The 22243-nt window shown below is 48.8% G+C and overlaps 1 protein-coding gene and 1 long non-coding RNA gene across 3 annotated transcripts in view; one reads left to right on the top strand and one right to left on the bottom strand.

Annotated features, from left to right (window-relative positions):
* LOC125912098 (uncharacterized) overlaps positions 1-14706 on the top strand; it is a 20850-nt gene extending 6144 nt beyond the window's left edge. The window contains exon 3 of the long non-coding RNA XR_007454613.1: positions 12811-14706. This is a non-coding gene — a long non-coding RNA (uncharacterized LOC125912098). The remainder of the gene's footprint in view (positions 1-12810) is intronic.
* On the bottom strand, positions 3714-22243 carry SELENBP1 (selenium binding protein 1). Of its 2 annotated transcripts, XM_049616272.1 has the most exons (13): positions 21991-22243; positions 20832-20870; positions 9008-9064; positions 8712-8824; positions 8269-8454; positions 7490-7610; positions 6159-6341; positions 5703-5881; positions 5200-5278; positions 4984-5105; positions 4624-4716; positions 4335-4453; positions 3714-4128 (listed from the first exon to the last, which is right to left on the bottom strand). In XM_049616272.1, exons 2-13 carry the CDS (start codon positions 20860-20862, stop codon positions 3966-3968), a joined length of 1446 nt encoding a protein of 481 aa, XP_049472229.1. In that variant the 5' UTR covers positions 20863-20870; positions 21991-22243; the 3' UTR covers positions 3714-3965. The 2 variants fall into 2 exon arrangements, with proteins under 2 accessions (XP_049472229.1, XP_049472230.1); XM_049616273.1 differs by lacking the exons at positions 20832-20870; positions 21991-22243 and adding an exon at positions 11451-11552.

Here is a 22243-nt window from a genome sequence, read left to right as displayed (position 1 = left end):
ATTAACAACATCTGGTCAATCTTGTTTTATTTGTACCTCCTCCACTCTCCAACGTACCTGCTCCTGGTCATTTTAATAGAGGTGCTCATTATATCAGTACATCTGTAAGTAACTTAGTATTCATGTAAATACTTCAGTATAACTAAAAAAATAAGGACTTTTTTTAAACATAGTCCCAATGCCATTATCATGCCTAAAAAAATTAAACATAAGTTATTATCATTGAACAGCCAGTGTCCAAATTTCTCTAATTTTCTCAAAAATGTATTTCCTGTTATGTTCAAATCAGTATCAACAAGATCCAAATGTTGCATTTAGTTTTGGTTGATGTGTTTCTTAAATCTTTCTAAACTATACCCTCCCTCTTTCAACTTATTCATTGAGGAAACAAGTCATTTGCTTTGTAGAATTTCCCACATTCTTCATTTTTACAATTGCATCTTTGTAATGTTTTTAAGCTTTTGAAACTTGTTCTTCTGTCTCCTATATTTCCTGTAAATCGACTGTGAGATCTAGAGACTTGTTCAGATTCATTTTGATGTTTTGGCAAGAATACTTCATAAGTAGCACATAATGCCTGGTCATTACTCTTTTTGTGGTGCAGATTGATTAGTGAGTTCTGGTTTTGCCGGTCAGCTCTATCCATTATAAAATTTCATTTTGGTGTTTCACTTAATGGTTTTAGCAGCTACTGGTGACCACTGGTTAGGCTCATTTGTCGCTAGAAGTTACAAATTGGTGTTATCCAAATTCTATCATTCCTTTTTAATGTACTAGCTGAAATTCCTTAAAGATCTTTTCCTCATCAACTATTTGGTTGTCCTAAGGTGGATTCCTGAGGAAAAGCAAGATAAATACTTGATTCTTTCTCTTTGTTCTCCAGTTTTCAGAATAACAAGATGGTTTTCTAGTATCTTTCAAACATGACCAATTAGAGTTTTCCTATGTGTGTTTTCATGAACTTCTGGATTTTAACATAGTGTATTTCAATCTATTTCAATTATTGTTCTCTTTGAAACTCTAATTGTCCCATCTTTGGCCAGTGGAAGCTCCTTCATGTTGACTTCTGTGTTATTTTTTCTTTTGAGATAATTGTAGATTCACTTATAATTGCAAGAAATAATACAGGTAGAGAGAGAGAGAGAGAGAGATCTCATGTACCCTTTCTTCACCCAGTTTCCCTGATGAGGCACTTTGCATAACCATAGTGCCATATCATAACCAGGAAACTGACTGACATTGATACAACTCACCAAATTTCCTCAGGTTTCACCAGTTTTACATACACTCACTCGTATGTACGTATATGCATATTTAGTTCTCTGAGATTTTATCACATTGTAGATTTGTGTAACCATCACAACAGTCAAGATACACAACAGTTCCATCACTAAAAGAATCCTCTGTGCTACTCTTTGATAGCCATCCCCCCCCCAACACACACCCAGTCCCATCCCTAACCCCTGGAAACCACTAATCTTTTCTCCAGTTCTATACTTTTGTTATTTCATGAATGTTATATAAATTGAATCATAATATCTATAACCTTTTGAGATTGTTTTGTTTTTTTTTTTACTCAGTATAATTCTCTTGAGATCCATCCAGACTGTTGCGTGTACTAATAGTTCATTCCTTTTTTATTGCTGAGTATTATAGTCCATGGCATGGATATAGCAGTTTAACCATTAATCCACTGAAAGACATTTGGATGGTTTCCAGTTTTTGGCTGTCACGAGTAAAGCTGCTATGAACAACTGTGTGCAGATTTTTGTGTGAACATACATTTTCAGTTTTCTGGGATATATGCCCAAAAGTTCAATTTTGTTGTTGTTGTTGTTGTTGTTTTGCTTCAGACTGAGAATTATTTTGTCTTTTACGGTGACTTTGCTTCCTTCTTCCTCAACGTGGCCTTTTCTCTCCCTCTAGTTGTACAGTTTGTTCTCTCAGTCCTCAGGTCGATTTCTTGGTTATTCAGAATGATTTGACAGTTATGTAGCCGTGTTCAAGGAATGAAGCAAGCCTAGGGTCTTCCTACTATACCCCCATCTTAGCTCCCCCCACTCATGTTTGGTCTTTTTTTTTTTTTAAGTTTATTGATTTATTTATTTTTAATTTCTTTTTTAAATGTTTATTTATCTTTGACAGAGAGAGAGAGACAGAGCATGAGTGGGGGAGGGTCAGAGAGAGAGGGAGACACAGGATCCAAAGCAGGCTCCAGGCTCTGAGCTGTCAGCACAGAGCCCGACGCAGGGCTTGAACTCACAGACCGGGAGATCATGACCTGAGCCAAAGTCGGCTGCTCAACCGACTGAACCACCCAGGCGCCCTTTTTTAAGTTTATTTATTTGTTTTTTGAGACAGAAAAAGAGAGACAGTGCCAACTGGGGAGGGTCAGAGAGAGAGGGAGAGAGAATCCCAAGCAGGTTCCGTGCCACCCAGGTGCCCCATGTTTGATCTTTATAAGGAATTGACAAAGTATTTTCCAGAGTAGCTGTACAGTTTTACACTTCCACCAGCAATGTCTGAATGATTCAGTTTTTCCCCATCCTGGCCAACATTTTTGTATTGTCACTATTTTCTATTTTAGCCATCATGATAGGTGTGTAGTGATATCACATGGCTTTAATTTGTATTTCCCTGATGTCTGGTAATGTTGATTATCTTTTCATGTGCTTCCTTGCCATCTTTATATCCTCTTTGGTGAAATGTCTGTTCACGTCTTTTGTCCATTTTCAAACTGGAATTTGGGTTTTTTTTTAACTGTTGAATTTTGAGAGCTTTGTGTTCTAGATACAAGTCTTTGGTCAGATGTGTCCCATGTCCTTTAGATATAACCCCTGTAGTCTTCATAGATTCTGGCATGGTAAGTGTTTGAGGCTCATTTTGTTGAATGGAATTTTAAGCCTTTAGAAGTATTAGAAATTTTCTTAATGTTTATTTATTTATTTTGAGAGAGAGAGCAGGGGAAGAGCAGAGAGAGAGAGAGGGAGAGAGAAAATCCCAAGCAGGCTCCGCAGTCAGCACAGAGCCCGACGTGGGCCTCAAACTCACAAACTATGAGATCATGACCTGAGCTGAACTCAAGAGTCAGACGCTTAACTGACTGAGTCACCCAGGTGCCCAAGACCTTTAGAAATATTTAAATATGATGTAGAACGATATGATCCTTTTTCTTTCTGAAGCAGTTTGGTCATTGAAAAGGACAGGGGAGAAACTTAGGAGAGAAACGTCTAGTAAGACACACTAGATCCCAAGGCCCCCATAAGTCACGCATCACACATGCCTCCTTACTTTCATTTGTTCAGTAAAGCATTCTTTGTGCTAAGGCACAAGCCAGGTGCTGGGAATAAGCAGGTAGTTTCAATGTAATGTGACATATGTTCATGCTGAGGTTAAGTGCAGGAGGCCCCATCCTGGAGAGGGGGCCTAAAAGCCTCCAGGCTGTGGAGGATGGATTGAAAAAAATAGTGAAGTTTAGGAACACCAGTAGACACTCTGTCCCCTCAGGTCTCCTTGTGACAACCACCTCCAAAGTCTTCACATTCTGTCTGGCCATAGAAGTGAGATTTGGGCACCTTCAGTATCATGTTGTAATCCCTGGTGTGAACTAGTCAGTCCCCCGGAGTCCTCGTCAGGACTTTCCCATACAAGATACAAAGGATCGGCAGAAGCGGGGTCACAGACTGTGCCCCCAAAGACAAGGTGATCTAAGAAATAGGTTCAGTAGTTTATTTCTTGGTAAAGCAATTTCCAAGAGTTTGTGTAAAAACAGCCAGTGAGCAACATGCAACAGGTGGTCAGTAAAGGTCAGTAAATGAAGACACCACTCAATACGTCCCAATAGCCTCTGTTTGGCTTTGGTGGGACTACCTGCCAAGGCTTGGGGGCCGAGAGGGAGCAGCGTGAAGCCAGGTGTCTGAGGAAGTGAGGGCTCAGATGTGGGATGGGGCTACCTGGGGTGGACTTCAGACCCAAATGTCAGAGCTGCAGTCACCCCCGGGGTAGCGGAGCTCATGGGCCAAGGCCGGGCCTAGGGGCTCCTTCCCAAAGTCCACCAGGAAGTTGGGGTTCAACTTCAGGCCTCCCTTTACTGTGTCTACATCGATCTGCAGCATCACAGAGCCTTCCCTGGTGGAAAGAGGGAGGGGGTAAGAAAGAGGTCAAGGGTGGCCATCCCTTTCCCCCAAGAGTTTGTGATGCAGGGGTGGGTCCTAAGAAAGGAGCAGGGCCTGTATGGCGGAGGCGGGTGGGGTGCCCAAGGAGTCTTCAGGAAACCAGACTCTTCTGGGAAAGGAGGACTTAGGGAGGGGAGCCCAGGGCTGTCTGCTTCTCACCTGATGAGATCAGGGTAAAACTGCTTGTCCCAGGCACTGTACAGAGATGTGGTGACGTACAGACGTTTTCCATCTAGGCTCAGCTGGATCATCTGAGGGCCTCCGGGTACCCGTTTCCCCTTGGGAAAATCAGGGGTCAGGGCCCGTGATAACACGCGGGTCCTGGGAGAGGGATCATGGAGCATGCCCCACCCCATACTTCTCCAGCATGGATATGAGGGTACCCATGAGCTGGAGTGGAGGGTGGGGGTGTGCAGGTGAGGGGTGGACGTTAGGGGTAGATCCTCACCTTGACCACCAGGGGCTCTGGCTGGGATTTTAGCTCCTGGTCCTCCAGCACTTGCACGGGCCCTCCCTTAACAATGCTGCCCCCAAGGAAGAGCTGGGTGGGGGGATATGGAGCAGAAAGGAGGACGGTGGTGGGAGGTGAGGACATCGCAGGAAGAGCAGGGTGCCTCAGTCAGCATGCCCACACTCCCTCACTTGTGGCCACGACTGCCCACAGTCCTGGCCTGTGCCACCCCTCAGTCTGCATTTTTGCTATTCCTGAACCTCCTTGATCATCCCCCAGCCACTTCCTACCGTCCACCTCATCCCCAGCCTTCTTCTTCCTCCCCCTTCTCTCTCCCCCATCGTGTTAGCACCCTACCTGTCCCGTGAGGCGGGGCCTCTGAGGGTCAGAGATGTCATACTGCCGCAAGTCCCCATGCAGCCAGTTGCTGAAGTAGAGGAAGCGGTCATCCAGAGACAGCAGGATGTCGGTGATCAGGCCTGGGGCAGGGGTGCCATTCAGAGGCTGTAAGGACTTTTGTTCCCCGGGGCCAGGAATCAGCCTTCTGACTCCCAACGTCCCCTGGACACTCACCGGGCATTTCAGGCAGCATCCAGCCCTTCACTTTCTTGGGGGGCACCTGGATGACCTTCTCCACTGACCAAGTACCTCCCTGCGTCAGGAGGTGGACGGTGGGGTTAGGCAGAGAGGTGAGCCTGTTAGATTGGGGACTTGGGGTTGCATCTGGGTCTCCCCAGCGCCTGCTGTCTGCAGTGAGACAGCAGATGGAGGGCCCTCTTGCCACTTGGGTCTAACTCCTGTGCAAGACCCTTAAGGTAGGGATGATGTCTCCTTCACCACTACATTCCTAGCACTTAGCACAGTGCCTAACATAGAAGCCCACAGACGGTTTTTGAATGAATGAGTAGGAATTTAGGATTCAGGGGAGAAGAGAGATAGGACAAGTGGCCTTGGTTTTTGTTCCTGGAGAAATAGGGCTAGCGGAGTCAGGCAGAGGGGCTTGGGTCAGCCCTAGAGAGAGGGGTGCCTCATGGCTACGGATGGCTGGGAGGACAGGGCCAGAGGACACGAGGCACCTGATTCTTGTAGAAGCGCTGGATGGTGGAGCTGAGGGCACAGCCCACGAAGCCCTGGGCCGCGTCTGGGTTGTGCAGGAAGCGGACCTCCAGGGGGATGAGCCCGTCCTGCAGGGGCAGGGTCTGCACGATCTCATGGCGCTGCCAGTCCCACACATGTAAATGGCTTCCATACAGCCCTGAGGAAGGGATGGGGCCAGAGGATGGGCTCAGGATCAGGGCAGGGCAGCATGAGTGAAGGCTGGGGCACAACCCAGGGCATAAGGTTGAAAAACTGGTTGGAGGGATAAGAAGGATGCTTGAGCAAGCTGGAGTACTCATTGAGTCCTATACCATCAATCACCCCAAGAGTCGGGTTCACAGGAGAGAAGTAGGAGACCTGAAGAGGGGTTTTCAAGCAGAAAGTAGGGGTGTGTGTGCCCAGGCTCCTACTGGCCTATGGGGGACAAGTCTCACCTGCCTCTACATCAGCGGGGTTGAAGCCATCTCGAAAGACATTGGGAGCCGCCCATTCACTGCTGATCATGACATTGTGTCGAGGCTGGTACCAGAAGTCATAGCCCATGGGTGCAGCGCCCCCAGGCCGTTCCCATGTTCCCTTCACCTCGAATGTCTCTCCATCCAGCAGCACGAAACCCCCTGAACAGTGAAGGAAGTAAAGTGGCAGGTAGCAACAGTGGAGATGCCAGCCTTATCCAGCCCTTGCCCCCAGGCATGTCCAAGGGGCTGCAAGTCCATTTCATGGTGCCCCTTCCTCCCCCTGGATTTGCTAGGTCCTTCAATTCAGGTGCCCAAAGGGTTCCATCCAGGGGACCAGGTGGGAGGGGACTCATTCTGGTGCCCCTACCTCCCATCAACTTCATCCCGGTCCTAGACCACAGGGGACATTTCTGTCCCCTTGAGCCGAGAGTCTGGGACTCAGAAGGCTGTGGCTCTCTTGCCCAGCCTCTCTCTCAGTGTGGACTCCCTTCCAGAGGCTAGGCTCCATTCTGCTCACTAAGTTGTATTTTTTTAGAGCAGACAAATTGCATATACTCGTTATTCACTGTGAATGCCTAACATGTCCTCCCTTGCTTAGTGTGTTATGACGCCTTGATAGTCCTTTGCAAATACAACTAGATGTCAACTCCTCAGTGGTATTAAACCTAGGAGGGTCACATTCTTCCTACCTCTGAGAAGGAACTGGTGTCCCACTCCAAGCCCTCAAATGGAATAGGTAAGGTTCAGAGAGAAACAGCTCAGTGTGGTGATTAGGTCATAGATTCTGGAACCACTCTGCTGGGTTTGAGTTCTGCCTCTACAGCTTATTAGCTGTATGACTTTGGTTAAGTTATTTACCCAGCCTGTGCCCTGGCTTTCTCATCTGGAAAACAGAGATGCTAGGCACACCTACCTCATAGGTTGTACCTGGCGCACAGGAGACATTGTGTAAGTATTAGCTAAGACAGCACCATAAATGAGAGTGCCGATGTGAAGATTAAGGACCCCACGGACTGTGAGACTTGCCCATGAATTCGTAAAGGCTGATATTAAATGTCTGTGTTTTCCGGGGTCATGTCATAGTCCCCCAGAACATAGTGCACTGTTCTGACTGAAATTTCTAAGTGAATTTGTCATTCAAGTTTCATCTTTATAGAAATCATTGAAACGACTAAAGTTCCTTGACTATAGTTTAAATTTTGGGTAAGACCCAGCCCTCTGGTTCTCCCTGGAAGGTCATTCAATCCCTCTGCCTCAGCTCGGGAGCTTGTTCTCCCCACAGATGTGCCTACAGTACCAACAGGTACCTTTGCCATTGCCTTTGGGGTCTCCCAGGGAGCTGACCATCACCTCCCCACTAGCCAGGCAGTGGCTGGTATGGACGTAGCCCAGGTCACACTTGGCATGGATGTCTTCAGCCTCAATGACCTGGATATGGGTAAGGAATGGCATCAGAATGTTATAGGGCTGGGGGGACCCACCTGTGACTCCCCCATCCCCCCACTCCTATCTGCTGACACCATCATATTTTTTCCTTCAAGACATGAACACAATTTCATTCCAGGGGGAATATGGCAGAGATTCAGTCTGGTAGCTTCTGCAGAGCAGCAAGGGAGAGTCTGAGAGATTAACTCCGCAGGCAGAAAACACTGACTTCTCTCCCATCATCTGTCTTGAAGGCACTACGACCCTTGAGACCAGAAGCTCCTCCCCTGCTGGGCCATCACCAGCATCAAGGCACAAAGATGGCACTCAACCATGTGTTGGGAGGGGTGGTTAGAGGCTCCTGCCTGAGGGAAGTCCTTGGCTCATAATTGGCTGGGGGAAAAAAGGGCTCCTTCCCTCTCTCAGAGTCAAAACAAAAAGCTCCTCCCAACCCCTCTAGTGCCCACCCCCATGATTCTATATGGTGACCACCCGCAGGCCTTGGTAACCCTCCTCTGAAGTCCCGCCCCCGCCCCCTGCTGCTGAGCCCTGACACTGTGCAAGAGCTGAAGGCAGCTGGCTGGGGGGTGGCCTGTGGCCTGGAGGGTGCCCAGAGTGGCATGTCCATTAGGTCCTTGAGCAACAAAGGCAGGGAACATGCCTTGTGTAGCTTCGGGGCACGGGGCTCGGAGCCCACATCCACCACATAGATGCGGGAGGACATGAGACAGGGCAGCATCAGTTTGGTGCGGGACTTGGTGCTGTCCCCGAAGCAGCTGCTGCAGGTGTTCCATCCTGAGTGATGCAGTTCATCCTTCAGGTTGGGCATGGGCAGCCGGTGGATGACCTAGGATGGGAGAGGGGGCAAGGGGTGGTGCTCACCCAGACCATGCCACTGGGATCCCTGGACCCACTTGGGCTGGACAGCACAGCACAGGCTGGTGTTCATTGTTGTCCTGTACCTTGGGGGTGCCCTTGTGCAGTGAACAGACTGTACAACCGTACCCAAGGAGGGTGAAGAAGGATGCAGCTGGGGAAGGGCATTGCCGGGGCCAGGGCTAGAGAGGGGACTCAGGGTACTCCAGTGCCCAAGCTGCACCTCACCTGGCAATAGTGGGGAGACTTGGGGTCAACGTCCACGGTGGCCAAATAATCCGGGGCCTCAATGCCTGTGTTTCGGTAAATACAGGGCAGGTAGATAATCTCTTCCCTGGGTCCTAAAGAGTAGAAAGCAGTTAGTGGGGATGGCAGGGTAGAGAGGAATGATGGGCACGGAGCTGGGCATGCCCGAGGCTGAGGCCTCAGGTCTCCTGCCCTCACCGGCAGTGGGATCAGTAGAGGATGATGGCTTTGCACAATTCCCTTCTGGGGGCACAGGCTGGCAGATGCTGCACACTTACCTTTCATGGCCTCCAGAGGGGTAGGGTAGCCCGGTCCACACTTCTCACACTTTGTAGCTGTGAAAACAATGAGGCAGGTTGGCTCTGTCACTCCCTGCAGGGTCAAGGCTCCTTCCCTACCTGTGGCAACACATATCCCACCACGTGCTAGCCCAGGTCCTGTCCCGACTCCGGCCCTGTCACCACCACCATCCTCCCCGGCCCTCAGAGCCCTGATGCATGTGTGCATGTGGCAGGAAGAGCCTTCACAGGTATGACCTGAAGGTGGACAGACACTCAAGCAGGACCCAGGAGAGGGGCAGGAGAGGCTGTACGGTACAATGGCTATGACATTGACTTGCGTCCCAGTCCCGGCTGCTCACTGGGACTTGCTCCAAGCCATGGGAGCTTTGGGGCGAGTTACTTAACCTCCCCAGCCTCAACATCCACACCATCTGTAAAAAGAAAGTAATAAGAATACCACGACTGGCTTTTATTAGAAGGAAACAAGAAGGTGCAGTGAGTGAAGTATGCAGCTCGTGCTTGCCTGACAGGAGCCCATCAAAGCCTGGCTGTTCCTCAGCAAGTGAGGGTGGTGCCTGTTCACTCCCTTCCCAGAAAGCTGTCTCTGCCAGGGTCTGGGACACTTCCTGCCTTTCTCCCCTCTGGGTCCTGACCCAGGCTGCTGTCCAAAGCCTGGGTTACTTCTCCAAAGGTCTGGTAAGGATCGGAGGCTGGTTTGGGGCCACAGAGCTGTTACCACCTGGATGTGCAGAGACTAGTTTCTACCCCCGGGTGTCACCCACTTCCTGCATCTGTAACGCTAGGTGTTTGGTCCTGCTCTGGAGGGCTCAGAGGCCCACCTACCAGAGCTATAGGGTGTGGCCCTCCTTGTCCCTGAAGTCTGGCAAGAGAAGCCACATGGATCTACAGGACCAACATCAGTCTCTGAGAAGGAGGGCTGCCAGGACCAGGTGTCAGGCATCAGGGTTTGGAGCCTGACCAGGAGGCAGAGGGAGGACTAGCACAAAGGGAGCTGTAGGAGGAAAGAAATCCCGGAGTGGAGATCACAGGATGGGGCGTTGCCTCCTTGCTGCAGCCCATGGCCGGTCTGGCCACTGCCCTGACAGCTGGGGGGCCACAAGTAGGGAGGCAGGAGTAGCCAGAGTTGAGCCTCCATGGTACCTGGAGGCCCTCAGTCGGGCCTCAGCCGGGAAGCCAGGTCCCCTACTCATGGCAGCCAAGTGACTTAGGAGGCCCAGGTGGCAGCAACAGCATTGTTGAGTGCGGAAACCTGGTTTCAAGCTCCAGGTCTGATGTCTGTTCTCTCATGTTCTCTCCCCTGCTTTGGCTAAAAGCGGGTAATAATATCTTACCTTCTTTTCTAGGTGCCCATGAAGGTCAAATAAGCCAATGTATTCAGAAGTACTTTAAAAGAGAAGTGTTGTATAAATATGGGAAGGACTGTGCCAGAAGCTGGGGACAGAAATCCCAGGCAGTGGTTGCTGCTCATAGGGCTGGGTGGGTGTGGCAGGGTGAGAGGTCCAGTCCAAAGGAATTAAGGGGACTTGTGCCAGGGCTTGGCACAGGAGGGGAGGGAGAGGGGAGGGAGGTTGCCCAACACAGAACAGAAGGAGATTCAAAACTCCCAAGACCTCAAGACAGAGACACAAAACCCGCAAAGCTGAACGGAGAGAGAGAAATAAAGGTGTGAGGGAGGTGTGAGGCTGTCTTCCTGTCCCTGCCCCCACCACCTCCCAGCAGTTCTTAGAATCAGTCAGGCCCATGCACCCACCAGGCCCCCAGGAGCATCAGTGTTCTTTCTGGGAAACAATGCCCTGTCTTAAGCATCTTTAGCAAGATCTCTGAACATCTGTGGGTTTAGGATGAACACAGGGTAGCTCACTGGAGCTTCTAGGAGCCTGAGAGTGAGGAACAGGAGGGCTTGGGGACTGGGGGGTGGGTTGAGGGGTGGGAGGCACTGGAATAGGCGCCCAGCGGCAGAGTGTGGGCTCCGCTTTCCATCCCAGAGTGATCAGGTTCCGGGTGGCTAGAGAGCCATCTGTCCCCAAAGGCCTGGGCTCCCTACTTCCTGGAGTAAGAAGCTGGCCCAGGGCTGAAATCAGGACTGTCATTCACCTATGGTGATAGGCTGGGGACAAAAGGTTCTGCCACTGTATTCCCGCCCCACCAGATATTCCCAGCTGCAGAAAGGCGCCCGGGCTGCAGCTGAGAAGCCAGGTGGGGGTCCAGGGCCACCCATCTCCGCAGCCCCTCCACCCTCCTCTTCTGGCACCCTCTAGAAACTTTGGCTGAGCTGGGAGATTCAGGGGTGGGGGTGGGGTGGCGCCAGTGGAGCAGAGTCCAGCGCCTGCCCCCCCACCCAGCTCTCCCGACCTAACTTTTCTGCCACTTCCTGTGGCAGGGTGGGCGGCACTTGGTTGTCAGAAAGCCCCCTCCTTACCCATGCTGCTTGCTGGTATGCTTTGATCCTGACTGGCCTGTCAGGAGGGAGCAGAAACAGAGGCCGGGCTGGTGTCCGAGGCACGCTGTGCCCGGGAAGGGGCAAAGGGAAGGAATTTATACAACCAATTGGGGGGCGGGGCGGGGCAGGGGGAGGGCCCCGGCTACAGCCCAGGGTGAACCACCAAGGGCAGCTGGCCAGGACGTTCTCAAATGGCCTGGGAGGCTGCTGTTTGAGTTGCAGGGTGTGTGTGTATCTGTGTGTGCGCGTGCGCGTGTGCTAGGAGCCTGTGCATTTGCAGATATGCACTGTGCCTGTGTGTATATCTCTTGTGGGTGCCTGGGAATACTTTGTGGGTCTGTGTATGTGCACAGTCCTGTATGCCTGTGTGTGTGTGTGTGTGTGTGTGTGTGTCTTTGTGTGTGCATACGTGCCTGTGTGAGTGTTCCTGTGTGTCTGGACTTGTGTGCATGTCTGTGTGTACTTAAGTGAGCTTGTGCCTGCTGGAGTGTTGCTTGTGTGGGCCTATGCATATGTGCCTGTGCGCGTGAGTGTGTGTTTGCGCGAGCGTATGAGCGCACATGTTCCTGTGTCAGTGCTTACCTCTGTACTTGGGTCTGTTTCCACGCAGGGCTGTGGGCCCATCTGCTCCTATTCACAGCCAGGGTCAGCTCTCTCCTAAGATTGCCCTCTGATTCCAGACGTCCAGGCTCCAAAAGGCACAGTCCTACCCACCCCCAAACTGCCCACCCTGTCCTCCTGCCATGGCCGCCCTGACAGGAACCGGGGTTAACTAGGACCCATGTCCAGGTTTCACTTTCTCCTGACTTGTGTATTCCTGTTGAGCTTTGAAGTGGAAGGAAAATTGGCAGCACTCATTATCACGCTCATTACCCTCATAAATCCCGGCAGGTGGAAGTGTAGTGCCCCCCCATCTCTGGGCTGGGTACCTCATACAGCTCCCTAGGTGGGTAGCAGGGCCCCAGAGCAGTCCAGCATGATGTCACTGTCCCTAACTGGCCTGTGACAAGTCAGAAGACTCTCAGGGTTCCATTCATCCAGGAAGGAAGGAGTCCCCCAGCTGGAGGATTCAATGCCACCAGGGCTGCCTAGCCTGCTAGTACAGGGTCCCAGGGACATGCCACACAGCTGCCAAGCAAATGACAGGTGCTTGCTGAAGAACCAAGGCAAGGTTGAGGCCTGATCTGTTAACTCTCTCTGGGGCTGCCCCAATCCAGAGAGGCCCAGGTTCAAAGGGCTGGGCAAGGGAACCCACCCCACTTGTTTTTCATCGTGAAGTCAAGGGGCCCTCTTTCCTGAAACCTGGCTGCCTGACAGGGGTAACATTTGCTTCTTCTAGGAACCTGCTGACTCGGCGTCTATAGAAGCCACTTTCATCTTGGATGAAAGCTATGGGGTGAAGTTTTTATTGGATAGTGAAAGGGACGAAGTTTGGTCTCGAGACTGCCGGTGGAAAGATCCATGGTGTTTCCAAACCGGAGTGAAAGGAAGAACAAAGCTGGGCTGCAGTATGACAGATGACGGGCATCTGTCCTCCTGGTTCCTGTGGGTAAGGGAGCACCCAGAGGGAGATGCTCTGTGGCTGCCCTTACCCCCTTCTCCTCACTATCACTCAACTCCCCTGGCTCTTTCCTACATCTGGGTCCTCACCATCACGCCATCAGCCAGGCATGTGCTGCAGTCAGCCCTGTGGGTGCAGCTGTCCCCCAGGGGGTGGCCCAGGGGGCTGCTTCTTCGCCTGGGCTGGCCTCCCCATCTGCTGGCTGTCTCTCCTCACCCTGCCTCCAGCCTGCGCCTCTGGCCTCCTCCTCCTCCTCCTAGGACCCCATCTCATACCTCCTCTACTTTCCTGCTTTGGGGCTTGAAGTAGCCTTACAACCAAGATCTGAAAGAGAAAGAAAGCCCATCCTCACCCCCTTGTCAAAAGTTCTGGGGCACCTGGGGGGCTCAGTCGGTTAAGCGTCTGACTTCGGCTCAGGTCACGATCTTGCAGTTCGTGGGACCGAGCCCCGCGTTGGGCCCTCTGCTCTCAGTGCTGAGCCCACCTCAGATCCTCTGTCTCCCTCTCTCTCTCTGCGCCTCCCCCTTTTGCGTATGTGCTCTCAAAGTAAATAAGTAAACATTAAAAAAAAAAGGTTCTTGAATCATCACCCCCAAAGAAACTGTGATTTTGCTTATTCTAGACAAGAACCGCAAAGCACCATTCTGTCACAGACTGTAGGTTCTTTCATGCTCTGAACCCTGACCTGGTGTTCTCTGTGGCTCCTGAATGGCACCCCTAGCCCCTACCTACTGCTTCCTCCACAGCCTGCAAGGTGGTTGGGAAAATTCGTTCAAATCAGGGCTACAGGTGGAAGCAGCCCAGGGAGAGGGCTCAGGCTGGTCGTAGAAGGGTCCATGGCCCATGGCGTCTTTGCTTCCATGATGGGCCACCCCACTCAGCCTCACTGTGGCTCAGGCATCCCTAATGTTGCTTCTCAGGAACTTATGCATTCTCTCCTCTCTCTGATCTGCCCTTCCATAGCCAACCAGAGTCCAACTGGAGCTGGCTGACTCCCAGATTGATATGAAGGCATATGAGGAGGGCCTCGAGCTTCCTGCCCTGGGCAGTCCCAGGGAGGGTGAGACCCCAGCCCAGGTCTGCTAATCCCAGGAGGCCATATGCCTGACACTGGGCACCCCCACCCCAAAGGAGGGTGGGTGCGGCCCATGTTCCTTCCTGCTGGTTCAAGCTCCAAAAAAGCACAGTAAATATTAGAGGAGGTAGGTTATCAGGCCAGCAGCTGAACAGCAAGGCGGTTATGTAACCGCTGCCTGAACTTTGGCTTTGCTCCATCATCTGCAGACAGAAAGCAGATTCTTGTGGTGTAGGGGGTATGGAGCCCCTCTGCTGGTTCCCCCCTTTCCTTCCAGTCTCTGCCAGACTTCTTTGGGCCTCTTTAAACAGACCACTGTTTGGCAAGATGACGAAGTGAGGAAAGAAAGATTAAACCCAGAGAAAGGAAAGGAGAGGAGATGACGTCAGAGTCTCCAAGAATAATTTAACGTTTAAAAAAAAAAAGAGACAAAAAGAGGGACGCCTGGGGGGCTCAGTCTGTTAAGAGTCTGACTTCAGCTCAGGTCATGATCTCTCAGTTCATGGATTTGAGCTTCGACAGCTGTGCTGACAGCTCGGAGCCTGGAGCCTGCTTCGGATTCTGTGTCTCCCTCTCTCTGTGCCCCTCCCCCACTCATGCTCTGTCTCTCTCAAAATGTAAATAAACATTTGAAAAAATTTTTAAAAAAAGAGAGAGAGGAAAAAAAGTGTTGTTCTTCATCTCTCGCAAAACAAAAGCAATGGGGAAGCAATCCCAGTCCGGCTGGTGGGGGGGTGGGGGTGGAGGGGAGGATATCAGGGATCAAGCAGAACTAAACTGAATGAACTACCTGGTCACACTCGCCCTTGCCCGCAGCACCCCCACTTAACCCTTGCCACACCCCAAACTTGTAGGTAAATCATCCTCCTTTGACTTAGGAAGAAGCTGAGGCTCAGAGGGGCCAAGGCCAAGTTAGGTGCCGAGCAGGAACCCCTCTCAGGTTCCTGGGTTCTGGAGCTCACAGTTTTTCTAATCACTCCAGGCCATTTGGTGTTTTGTTTGGCTCTGTTTGGCTTGGGAGGGGTGTGGGTGGTGGGGAGGAAGAAGCTCCAGAAGGAATGTGGAAAGCTGTGCTGTTTTGTTTCTGGGGACTCTCAGGGACACTTTCTTGGGAATGGGGAAAGAAGAAGCAGGTGTCTCCTGAACTGAACAGCGGGGTCTTCCTGGTGCGGAGGGAGTGGGGGATGCCCCCTGCTACAGGAAAGGTACTACGTCCATGTGTAACCATGGTTACCTTTGGAGAGAGGCAACGGAAGGAAGGGGATAATTTTTTTACTTTTGTTTCAGACACTTGTATATATCTATTTTTTAATGCTTATTTTTTTATTTTTGAGAGAGAGAGAGAGAGAGAGAGACAAGAGTAGGCGGAGGAGGGGCAGAGAGAGAGGGAGACACAGAATCCAGAGCAGGCTCCAGGCTCTGAGCTGTCAACCCAGAGCCCGATGCGGGGTTTGAACTCATGAACCACGAGATCATGACCTGAGCCGAAGTCAGATGCTTAACTGAGCCACCCAGGCACCCCCAGACACTTGTACATTTAAAAAAAATTTTTTTTAATGTTTATTTTTGAGAGAGAGAGACAGCATGAACAGGGGAGGAGCAGAGAGACAGGGAGACACAGAATCAGAAGCAGGCTCCAGGCTCCAAGCACAGAGCCTGACGCGGGGCTTGAACTCACAAACCACAAGATCATGACCTGGGGCCAAAGTCGGACTCTCAACCAACTGAGCCACCCAGGCGCCCCGACACTTGTACATTTTAAAAAATAATAAGCATGTATTACTTTTGTAATCAAAACCCCAAATAAAGGTACTAATTTATTTATTTTTTTGCCTGCCTGCCCTCTCCTTTGGGAGAGACACGCGTGCGTGGTCATTCATTCAGTCTTGGCCTCCACCAGGTTTGGTAGGCAGAGTGGGAAACAAGGCAGTTTCTGCCATCATAGAGATGATTTGCGGAGGGAGATGGCAACTAATCAAGGCAATAGCATCATTACCAATAAAGTGCAATGAAGGACATGGGGTAATGTGGGTGGCCGAGAGTAAACGGGGATTGGACAGGGTGGTCTGGTCTATACATGTGCAGGTTTGTGTGCAAACGAGCAGCACGAACAGAACGAACACACCCAACACACAACTCAAGGTGCCTGTGGCACCCAAGGCAGCAGCCTGCGGAGGCCTCATGTGGGACTGGCTGGACAGGTGGAGGTTTTTCGAAGCTAAGCAGTTCCTGAGCCACGTCCTGCTCATTTCTCCTGGTTTTAACAGACCAACGACACGCCCTGTGCAGGAGGGAGTAGCATTTACTGAGGACCTGTTAGCAGGTGTGGCTGGTGCCAGGCCGGGCCCTGCACACTAGCAGTTAGCTCAGGGACTGCCCACAGCAAACTGGACAGGTAAACAGCTTTTTCTTCATCTTACATCAGAGGAAACAGAGTTTTACAAATTCAACCAGCTGCTCACGCTAATTTCACAGCACCTCCCTATCTCTGAACAATGCTGAGTTCAAAGCCTGCCACTCAGAATAACAACAGAGCTCAGAGGAAAAAAACCCTCTGCCAGGGCTGGGGGTGATCTGAGAGGCACTTGGAGGGCTTCCAGCCCACCCTCAGTGCACTCAGAAATAGCCGCCTTCTGGCCTGTCATGGATGCTGGAAAGATCACCACTAACAGTTTATTTCTGTGGGATGGGATGTCCTCTTCTCACCTTCTCAGCCTCAGAGGTTACCCTTGAGGTGCTAAGCATGGCTTGGTTTTATCAGAGGCATGCCTCTGATAATAAGAGCAAGGGAGACTTGGAGCGCCTGGGTGGCTCAGTTGGTTGAGCTGAGACTTCGGCTCAGGTCATGATCTCGCGGTTTGTGAGTTCGAGCCCACATCTGGCTCTGTGCTAACAGTTCAGAGCCTACTTCAGATTCTGTGTCTACTCTTCTCTCTGCCCCGCCTCTGCTCGGGCTCTGTCTCTCTGTTTCTCAATAACAAATGAACGTTAAAAAAAAAAATTTAAGAGCAAGGGAGATGCGAAGGAGAGGGAAGTGTTTAAAAAGCCGTCTCTTGGGACAGAAGAAAAGAAAGGCAAATGAGAGAGGGAGATCTCTTTCTCTCTCTAGGTCTCTCTCTCAGTAGAAAATGTCAATTTTTACAAAAATAGAAGAGTATGATGAACCTGCAGTTACACCACCACCTTCCCTAAAACTCTGCTCACAACCCTACCTGCTTCAACTCTTCTTCCTAGCCCTCCTCTACCTCAGATTTTCTTGAAGCCAACACGAGACACTGTATTATTCCTTGCATTAATATTTCTGTAAGCATCCTTTCAAGATTAGAATTCTTTTTTTTAATTTTATTTTTTAAAAATTTACATCAAAGTTAGCATATAGTGCAACAATGATTTCAAGAGTAGATTCCTTAATGCCCCTTACCCATTTAGCCCATCCCCCCTCCCACAACCCCTCCAGGAACCCTCAGTTTGTTCTCCATATTTATGAGTTTCTTATGTTTGTCCCCCTCTCTGTTTTTATATTATTTTTGTTTCCCTTCCCTTATGTTCATCTCTTTTGTCTCTTAAAGTCCTCATGTGAGTGAAGTCATAAAATATTTGTCTTTCTCTGACTGACTAATTTCACTTAGCATAATACCCTCCAGTTCCATCCACGTAGTTACAAATGGCAAGATTTCATTCTTTTTGATTGCCGAGTAATACTCCATTGTATGTATGTGTATATATATATATATATATATATATATATACACCACATCTTTATCCATTCATCCATCGATGGAAATTTGGGCTTTTTCCATACTTTGGCTATTGTTAATAGTGCTGCTGTGAATATCGGGGTGCATGTGTCCCTTTGAAACAGCACACCTGTATCCCTTGGTTATATACCCAGTAGTGCAATTGCTGGGTCTTAGGGTAGTTCTATTTTTAGTTTTCTGAGGAACCTTCATACTGTGTTCCAGAGCGGCTGCACCAGCTTGCATTCCCATCTTTTTTTTTTTTTAAACCACTGTCTCATAATCGCACCTATGCAAATTAGTAAGTCTTCACTATTATCAGATATTCAAATTTCCCCTTTTGTCTTACACGTTTTTGTTTTACAGGTTATTTGAATCAAGATCTGAAGAGGGTCCATACCTTTCTATTGTTCTTTTTCTTATGCATTTTTTAAAGTTTATTTATTTAGTTTTGAGAGAGAGACAGACAGAGTGAGAGGGGGAGGGGCAAAGAGAGAGGGAGAGAGAGAGAATCTCAAGCAGGCTCCACACTGTCAGCACAAGCCCCATGTGAGGCTCCAACTCATGAACTGTGTGATGATGACCCGAGCCAAAACAGAGTTGGACGCTTAACCAACTGAGCCTTCCAGGCACCCCTCTATTGTTGTTAAATCTGTTTAATCTGTAGGAAAGCAAGGGTATCTATCTACCTTGAAGATAGATTCAAGTTTAAGTGAAGGAGGATCTCACTACAACAAAAATTATGTATCTTGTCACATATCTAACCTACAAGAAGAAAAAGTGAGGTGGGTGTGAACCCAGTGTTGTAGTCTAGAGGAGGTAACAGCGACATCAGTCCCAGGGACACAGGGAAGTTTGCTGTGACTTCCTCCCCGGCCCCTCCTGTGCCAGCCTTCCTCCTGTGCCAAGCCTGGCTCCAGAAGAGCTGAGACGAGAACCATAAAAAGGCTTTTATGCAATCGTCTCCACCTTTACAGAGGCTCACTTGGCTTGCACCTTCTCAGTTACAAGCCCTGGGAAGAAAGAATTACATCAGTTTCGGTTAATGGCCCAAATTAAGCCATCAAAACCTCTAATCAAGCTTCCATTTTGGACATGTTATAATACTGTAAATAAAAAAAATCCAAAGGAAAATGAAAGCCCTTCTATTTGAGGTTGGAAGGACCTTTGGCCCCTGGAGTCGTATCTCTGAGTCACAGTTTCTCTACTAAGCTCAGGACAGGCAGGAACAAATTCCCCTCCTTCTCAGGGCCTACATTTTCTCACCTCACCACCAAGATGCTGCCTGGGAAAAGGGCAAGCAACTTGGATACTCCCTCCAGTGTCCCAAAGAGACAGGAATCCTGAGGCTTTGGGACACCTGTCTTCATTCTACATGGAATCAGAGGAAGGTCTGGGAAAGGGCCTCACTGCATGTCCTGGACTCTCTGTCTTCCATATACCATATCTAACCTGCTGTTCCACTGCAATTTCCCCAGGGTCACAAGTGTAGAAAGATGGAGAGTGCTGTTTGGAAAGGGGATATTTTGGGATTTCCTGTCTCACCTTATCAAAAGGCTGCTCAGAAACCAGAGTTTAAAAAGGCTTAAACTGAAAAATGATGATCTCTCTTAATATAGAAAGATCTCCGGGGCACCTGGGTGGCTTATTTGGTTAAGTCTCTGACTCTTAATGTCGGCTCAGGTAGTGATCTCACAGTTCGTGGGTTCAAGCCCCGTATTGGGCTCTGTGCTGACAGTGTGGAGCCTGCTTGGGACTCTCTCTCTCCCTCTCTCTGCCCCTCCCCAACTCACACTGTCTCTGTCTCTCTCAACAATAAATAAACTTAGAAAACAAAAGAAAAAAAGTATACAAAGATCTCCAACAAATCAATCAGAAAAAGACAATCGGTCAATAGAAAAATATTCCAAGGATATGAAAATGAAGGTTAAATGGGTAATAAACATAAATAAAGATACCCAACCTCATTAGCAACTAAAGAAATGCTTGTTAAAACAACAACATGACAGGATTTTCAAAAATAAGAAGATTGTTAACATTTAGTGTTGGAAGAGGTGTGAGGACAAGGACACTCTTGTATTTTTTGGCAAGAGTATAAAATGGTGGAACATTTTCAGAAGGCAGTTTAGCAGCACCTGGCAGCATTTTCAGTGGGAATCCACCTTGGATGATCCACTCTGTGGAAATGGACAAGTATTCAAATCTATTAATAAGATGTCCACTGCAACCTTGTTCATAATAGTGACAGGTTGGAAACAACCAGTAGGGGAATAGTTCAATATATTATGGAACATCCATAACATGAACACCAAGAAACCATAATGTATAACTTTATACATATGGATGTGGAAGGATATCCAAGAAATATGGACGAGGGGGAAAGAGACAGAAAATAGTATGAACCCATTCAATTTAAACTATATATAAAATTAATTAATTAAACCATATAGTTTTATTTAGTTTGACTACTTTACATATTAAACTAATTAATTTAAATTATAATTTATAATTGCATAGTATATAATTACATAACTTCTAATTTAATATGTACTATAAATGTATACTATAAACAAACAAACAAATAAATAAGGTTACATGTTTACAGAAAAGTATTTGAAGAGACAAAACTTCTTGTAGTTCTTGTAAGCTCATACCAAACTTACCAAATGTAACCAACACTGGTTACCTCTGAGGACTTGGATTATAGGGAAAAATATTTCTTTTTCACATTATGTACCAATTATGTATTTTTTACATTTTTTTAAGTAAGCTTGAAATACACACATAATTTAAAAATTGAAATAGTGAAAGAATACGATAACACTCTTGTGTCTTGAGCCAAAATTTAAAAGGTTAAAATCCAGTCATGGTGAGAACATGAGGAAAAGGTCATCACTGGAGATGGGTGAGAGTGCCAACTGGTGCCTTATTTACAAATGCGATTCGTCAATACCTATCAAAAGTTAAATTGTGCACAGCGTTTTTACCTGGGAGTTCCAGTTCTAGGATACGGTCCATAGAAGCACCTGGACAAGTAGGCAATAAATAGGTCATAATGACAACAACAACAAAAACAGACATCACTTATTAAATGCTTAACATACCCTTGGTATCGCTCTAAGCACTTTAAAGACAAAAAAGAAATGAACCCCAATCCACATAAAAGCTTACTATGTGCCAGATACTTCCATAAGCTCTTTACATGCTCTACCTTGTTTAATTAATCCTTACAGCAAACCTATGAAGTGGAGACTCTTACTGCGCCCATTTTACAGATAAGGAAGTGACAGCATACAAAAAGGAAGTAACTTGCTCCAACTACACAGCTAGTGGGTAGCAGAGTCTAGGATTTGAATCTAGGCAGTTGGCTTCAGACTCTGTGCCTATAAACGGCTACACTCTCCTGTAGTGAATCATAGAACTTTCACAAGAGCTCCTTGAGATGGGTCATTTTGTGTTTCATTGTTTGGGGCTGGCCAGCACGTATGGCTCTTTTTCTGTCTGTTGGCAGATGGAACCCACCACCAACCACTCTAGGAACCAAAAAGACCCCATGCTCACTGTCCCAGATCCCTTTGCAGCTAGGATCAAGCACATGACAGTCCTGGACATCTAGGTGTGCCCAGGAGGGCTCAGACACAAAGAGGTAGGACAGTGGTGAGTGGGCTTTGGTGGATGTGGACACAGACAAGTGTGCGGGTGACCAGCCATGCTGCAGGGTCCAGGGCTGCACTTGGAGCATGATGGGTGGAGGCAGTGACCCCCCAACCCCTGCAGTGACTGCGGGGTCTCCTACCAGGAAGGGCTCTCTGGCCGCGCCTGGCTGTATTCAACACATCTGCCAATGGGGCCGTATGACTCAAAGGATCCAACAGTGCTTGACAAATTGGGGTGACCCATGAGGCTGTGGCAAGCAAGACCCAGAAGGAGAGTCCCCACGGTGGCCAAAAGAGGTGTTGAGGCTTAGCCCCCTTTAGCAGGCTCCTCTTTTGATAAATAGACTCTTGTGGGCTTCTGGGTCCCAAGAGAAACAAAATGTGGGACCATGGGACACCGGGTGACTTTGTGGCCCAAGCCCCTTCATAAACTAAGGATTATCTGATCCGCCTAGTTGGCCCAGGATTTCAGTAGCTCCATGCTTCTTACCTCCAAGTATAGCTGGGTGGAGCCTGAGAACATCCTGAAGGCAGAAAGAAACCACAAAATGCCCCGCTGTGCCCTCTCATTTGCCCTGTCTTGCCAAAACTCATCTTCCTCAGTATGCTCTAATGGCTTCAAAAGCCTGCTCATCAGGAAAGCCGCTGGCATCAGGAAAGATACTGAGAAGAAAAAACATTCTAGCTTGGGTTACAGGTGGCTGGCTGTCCACAACAGACCATTGCCAGGCAGGAGTGGCCCA

This window comes from Panthera uncia, assembly GCF_023721935.1.
Source record: "Panthera uncia isolate 11264 chromosome C1 unlocalized genomic scaffold, Puncia_PCG_1.0 HiC_scaffold_4, whole genome shotgun sequence".
Classification (NCBI taxonomy): Eukaryota; Metazoa; Chordata; class Mammalia; order Carnivora; family Felidae; genus Panthera; species Panthera uncia.
Note: the sequence above shows the minus strand (reverse complement) of the source record. Positions and strands in the feature narration are given on the sequence as shown.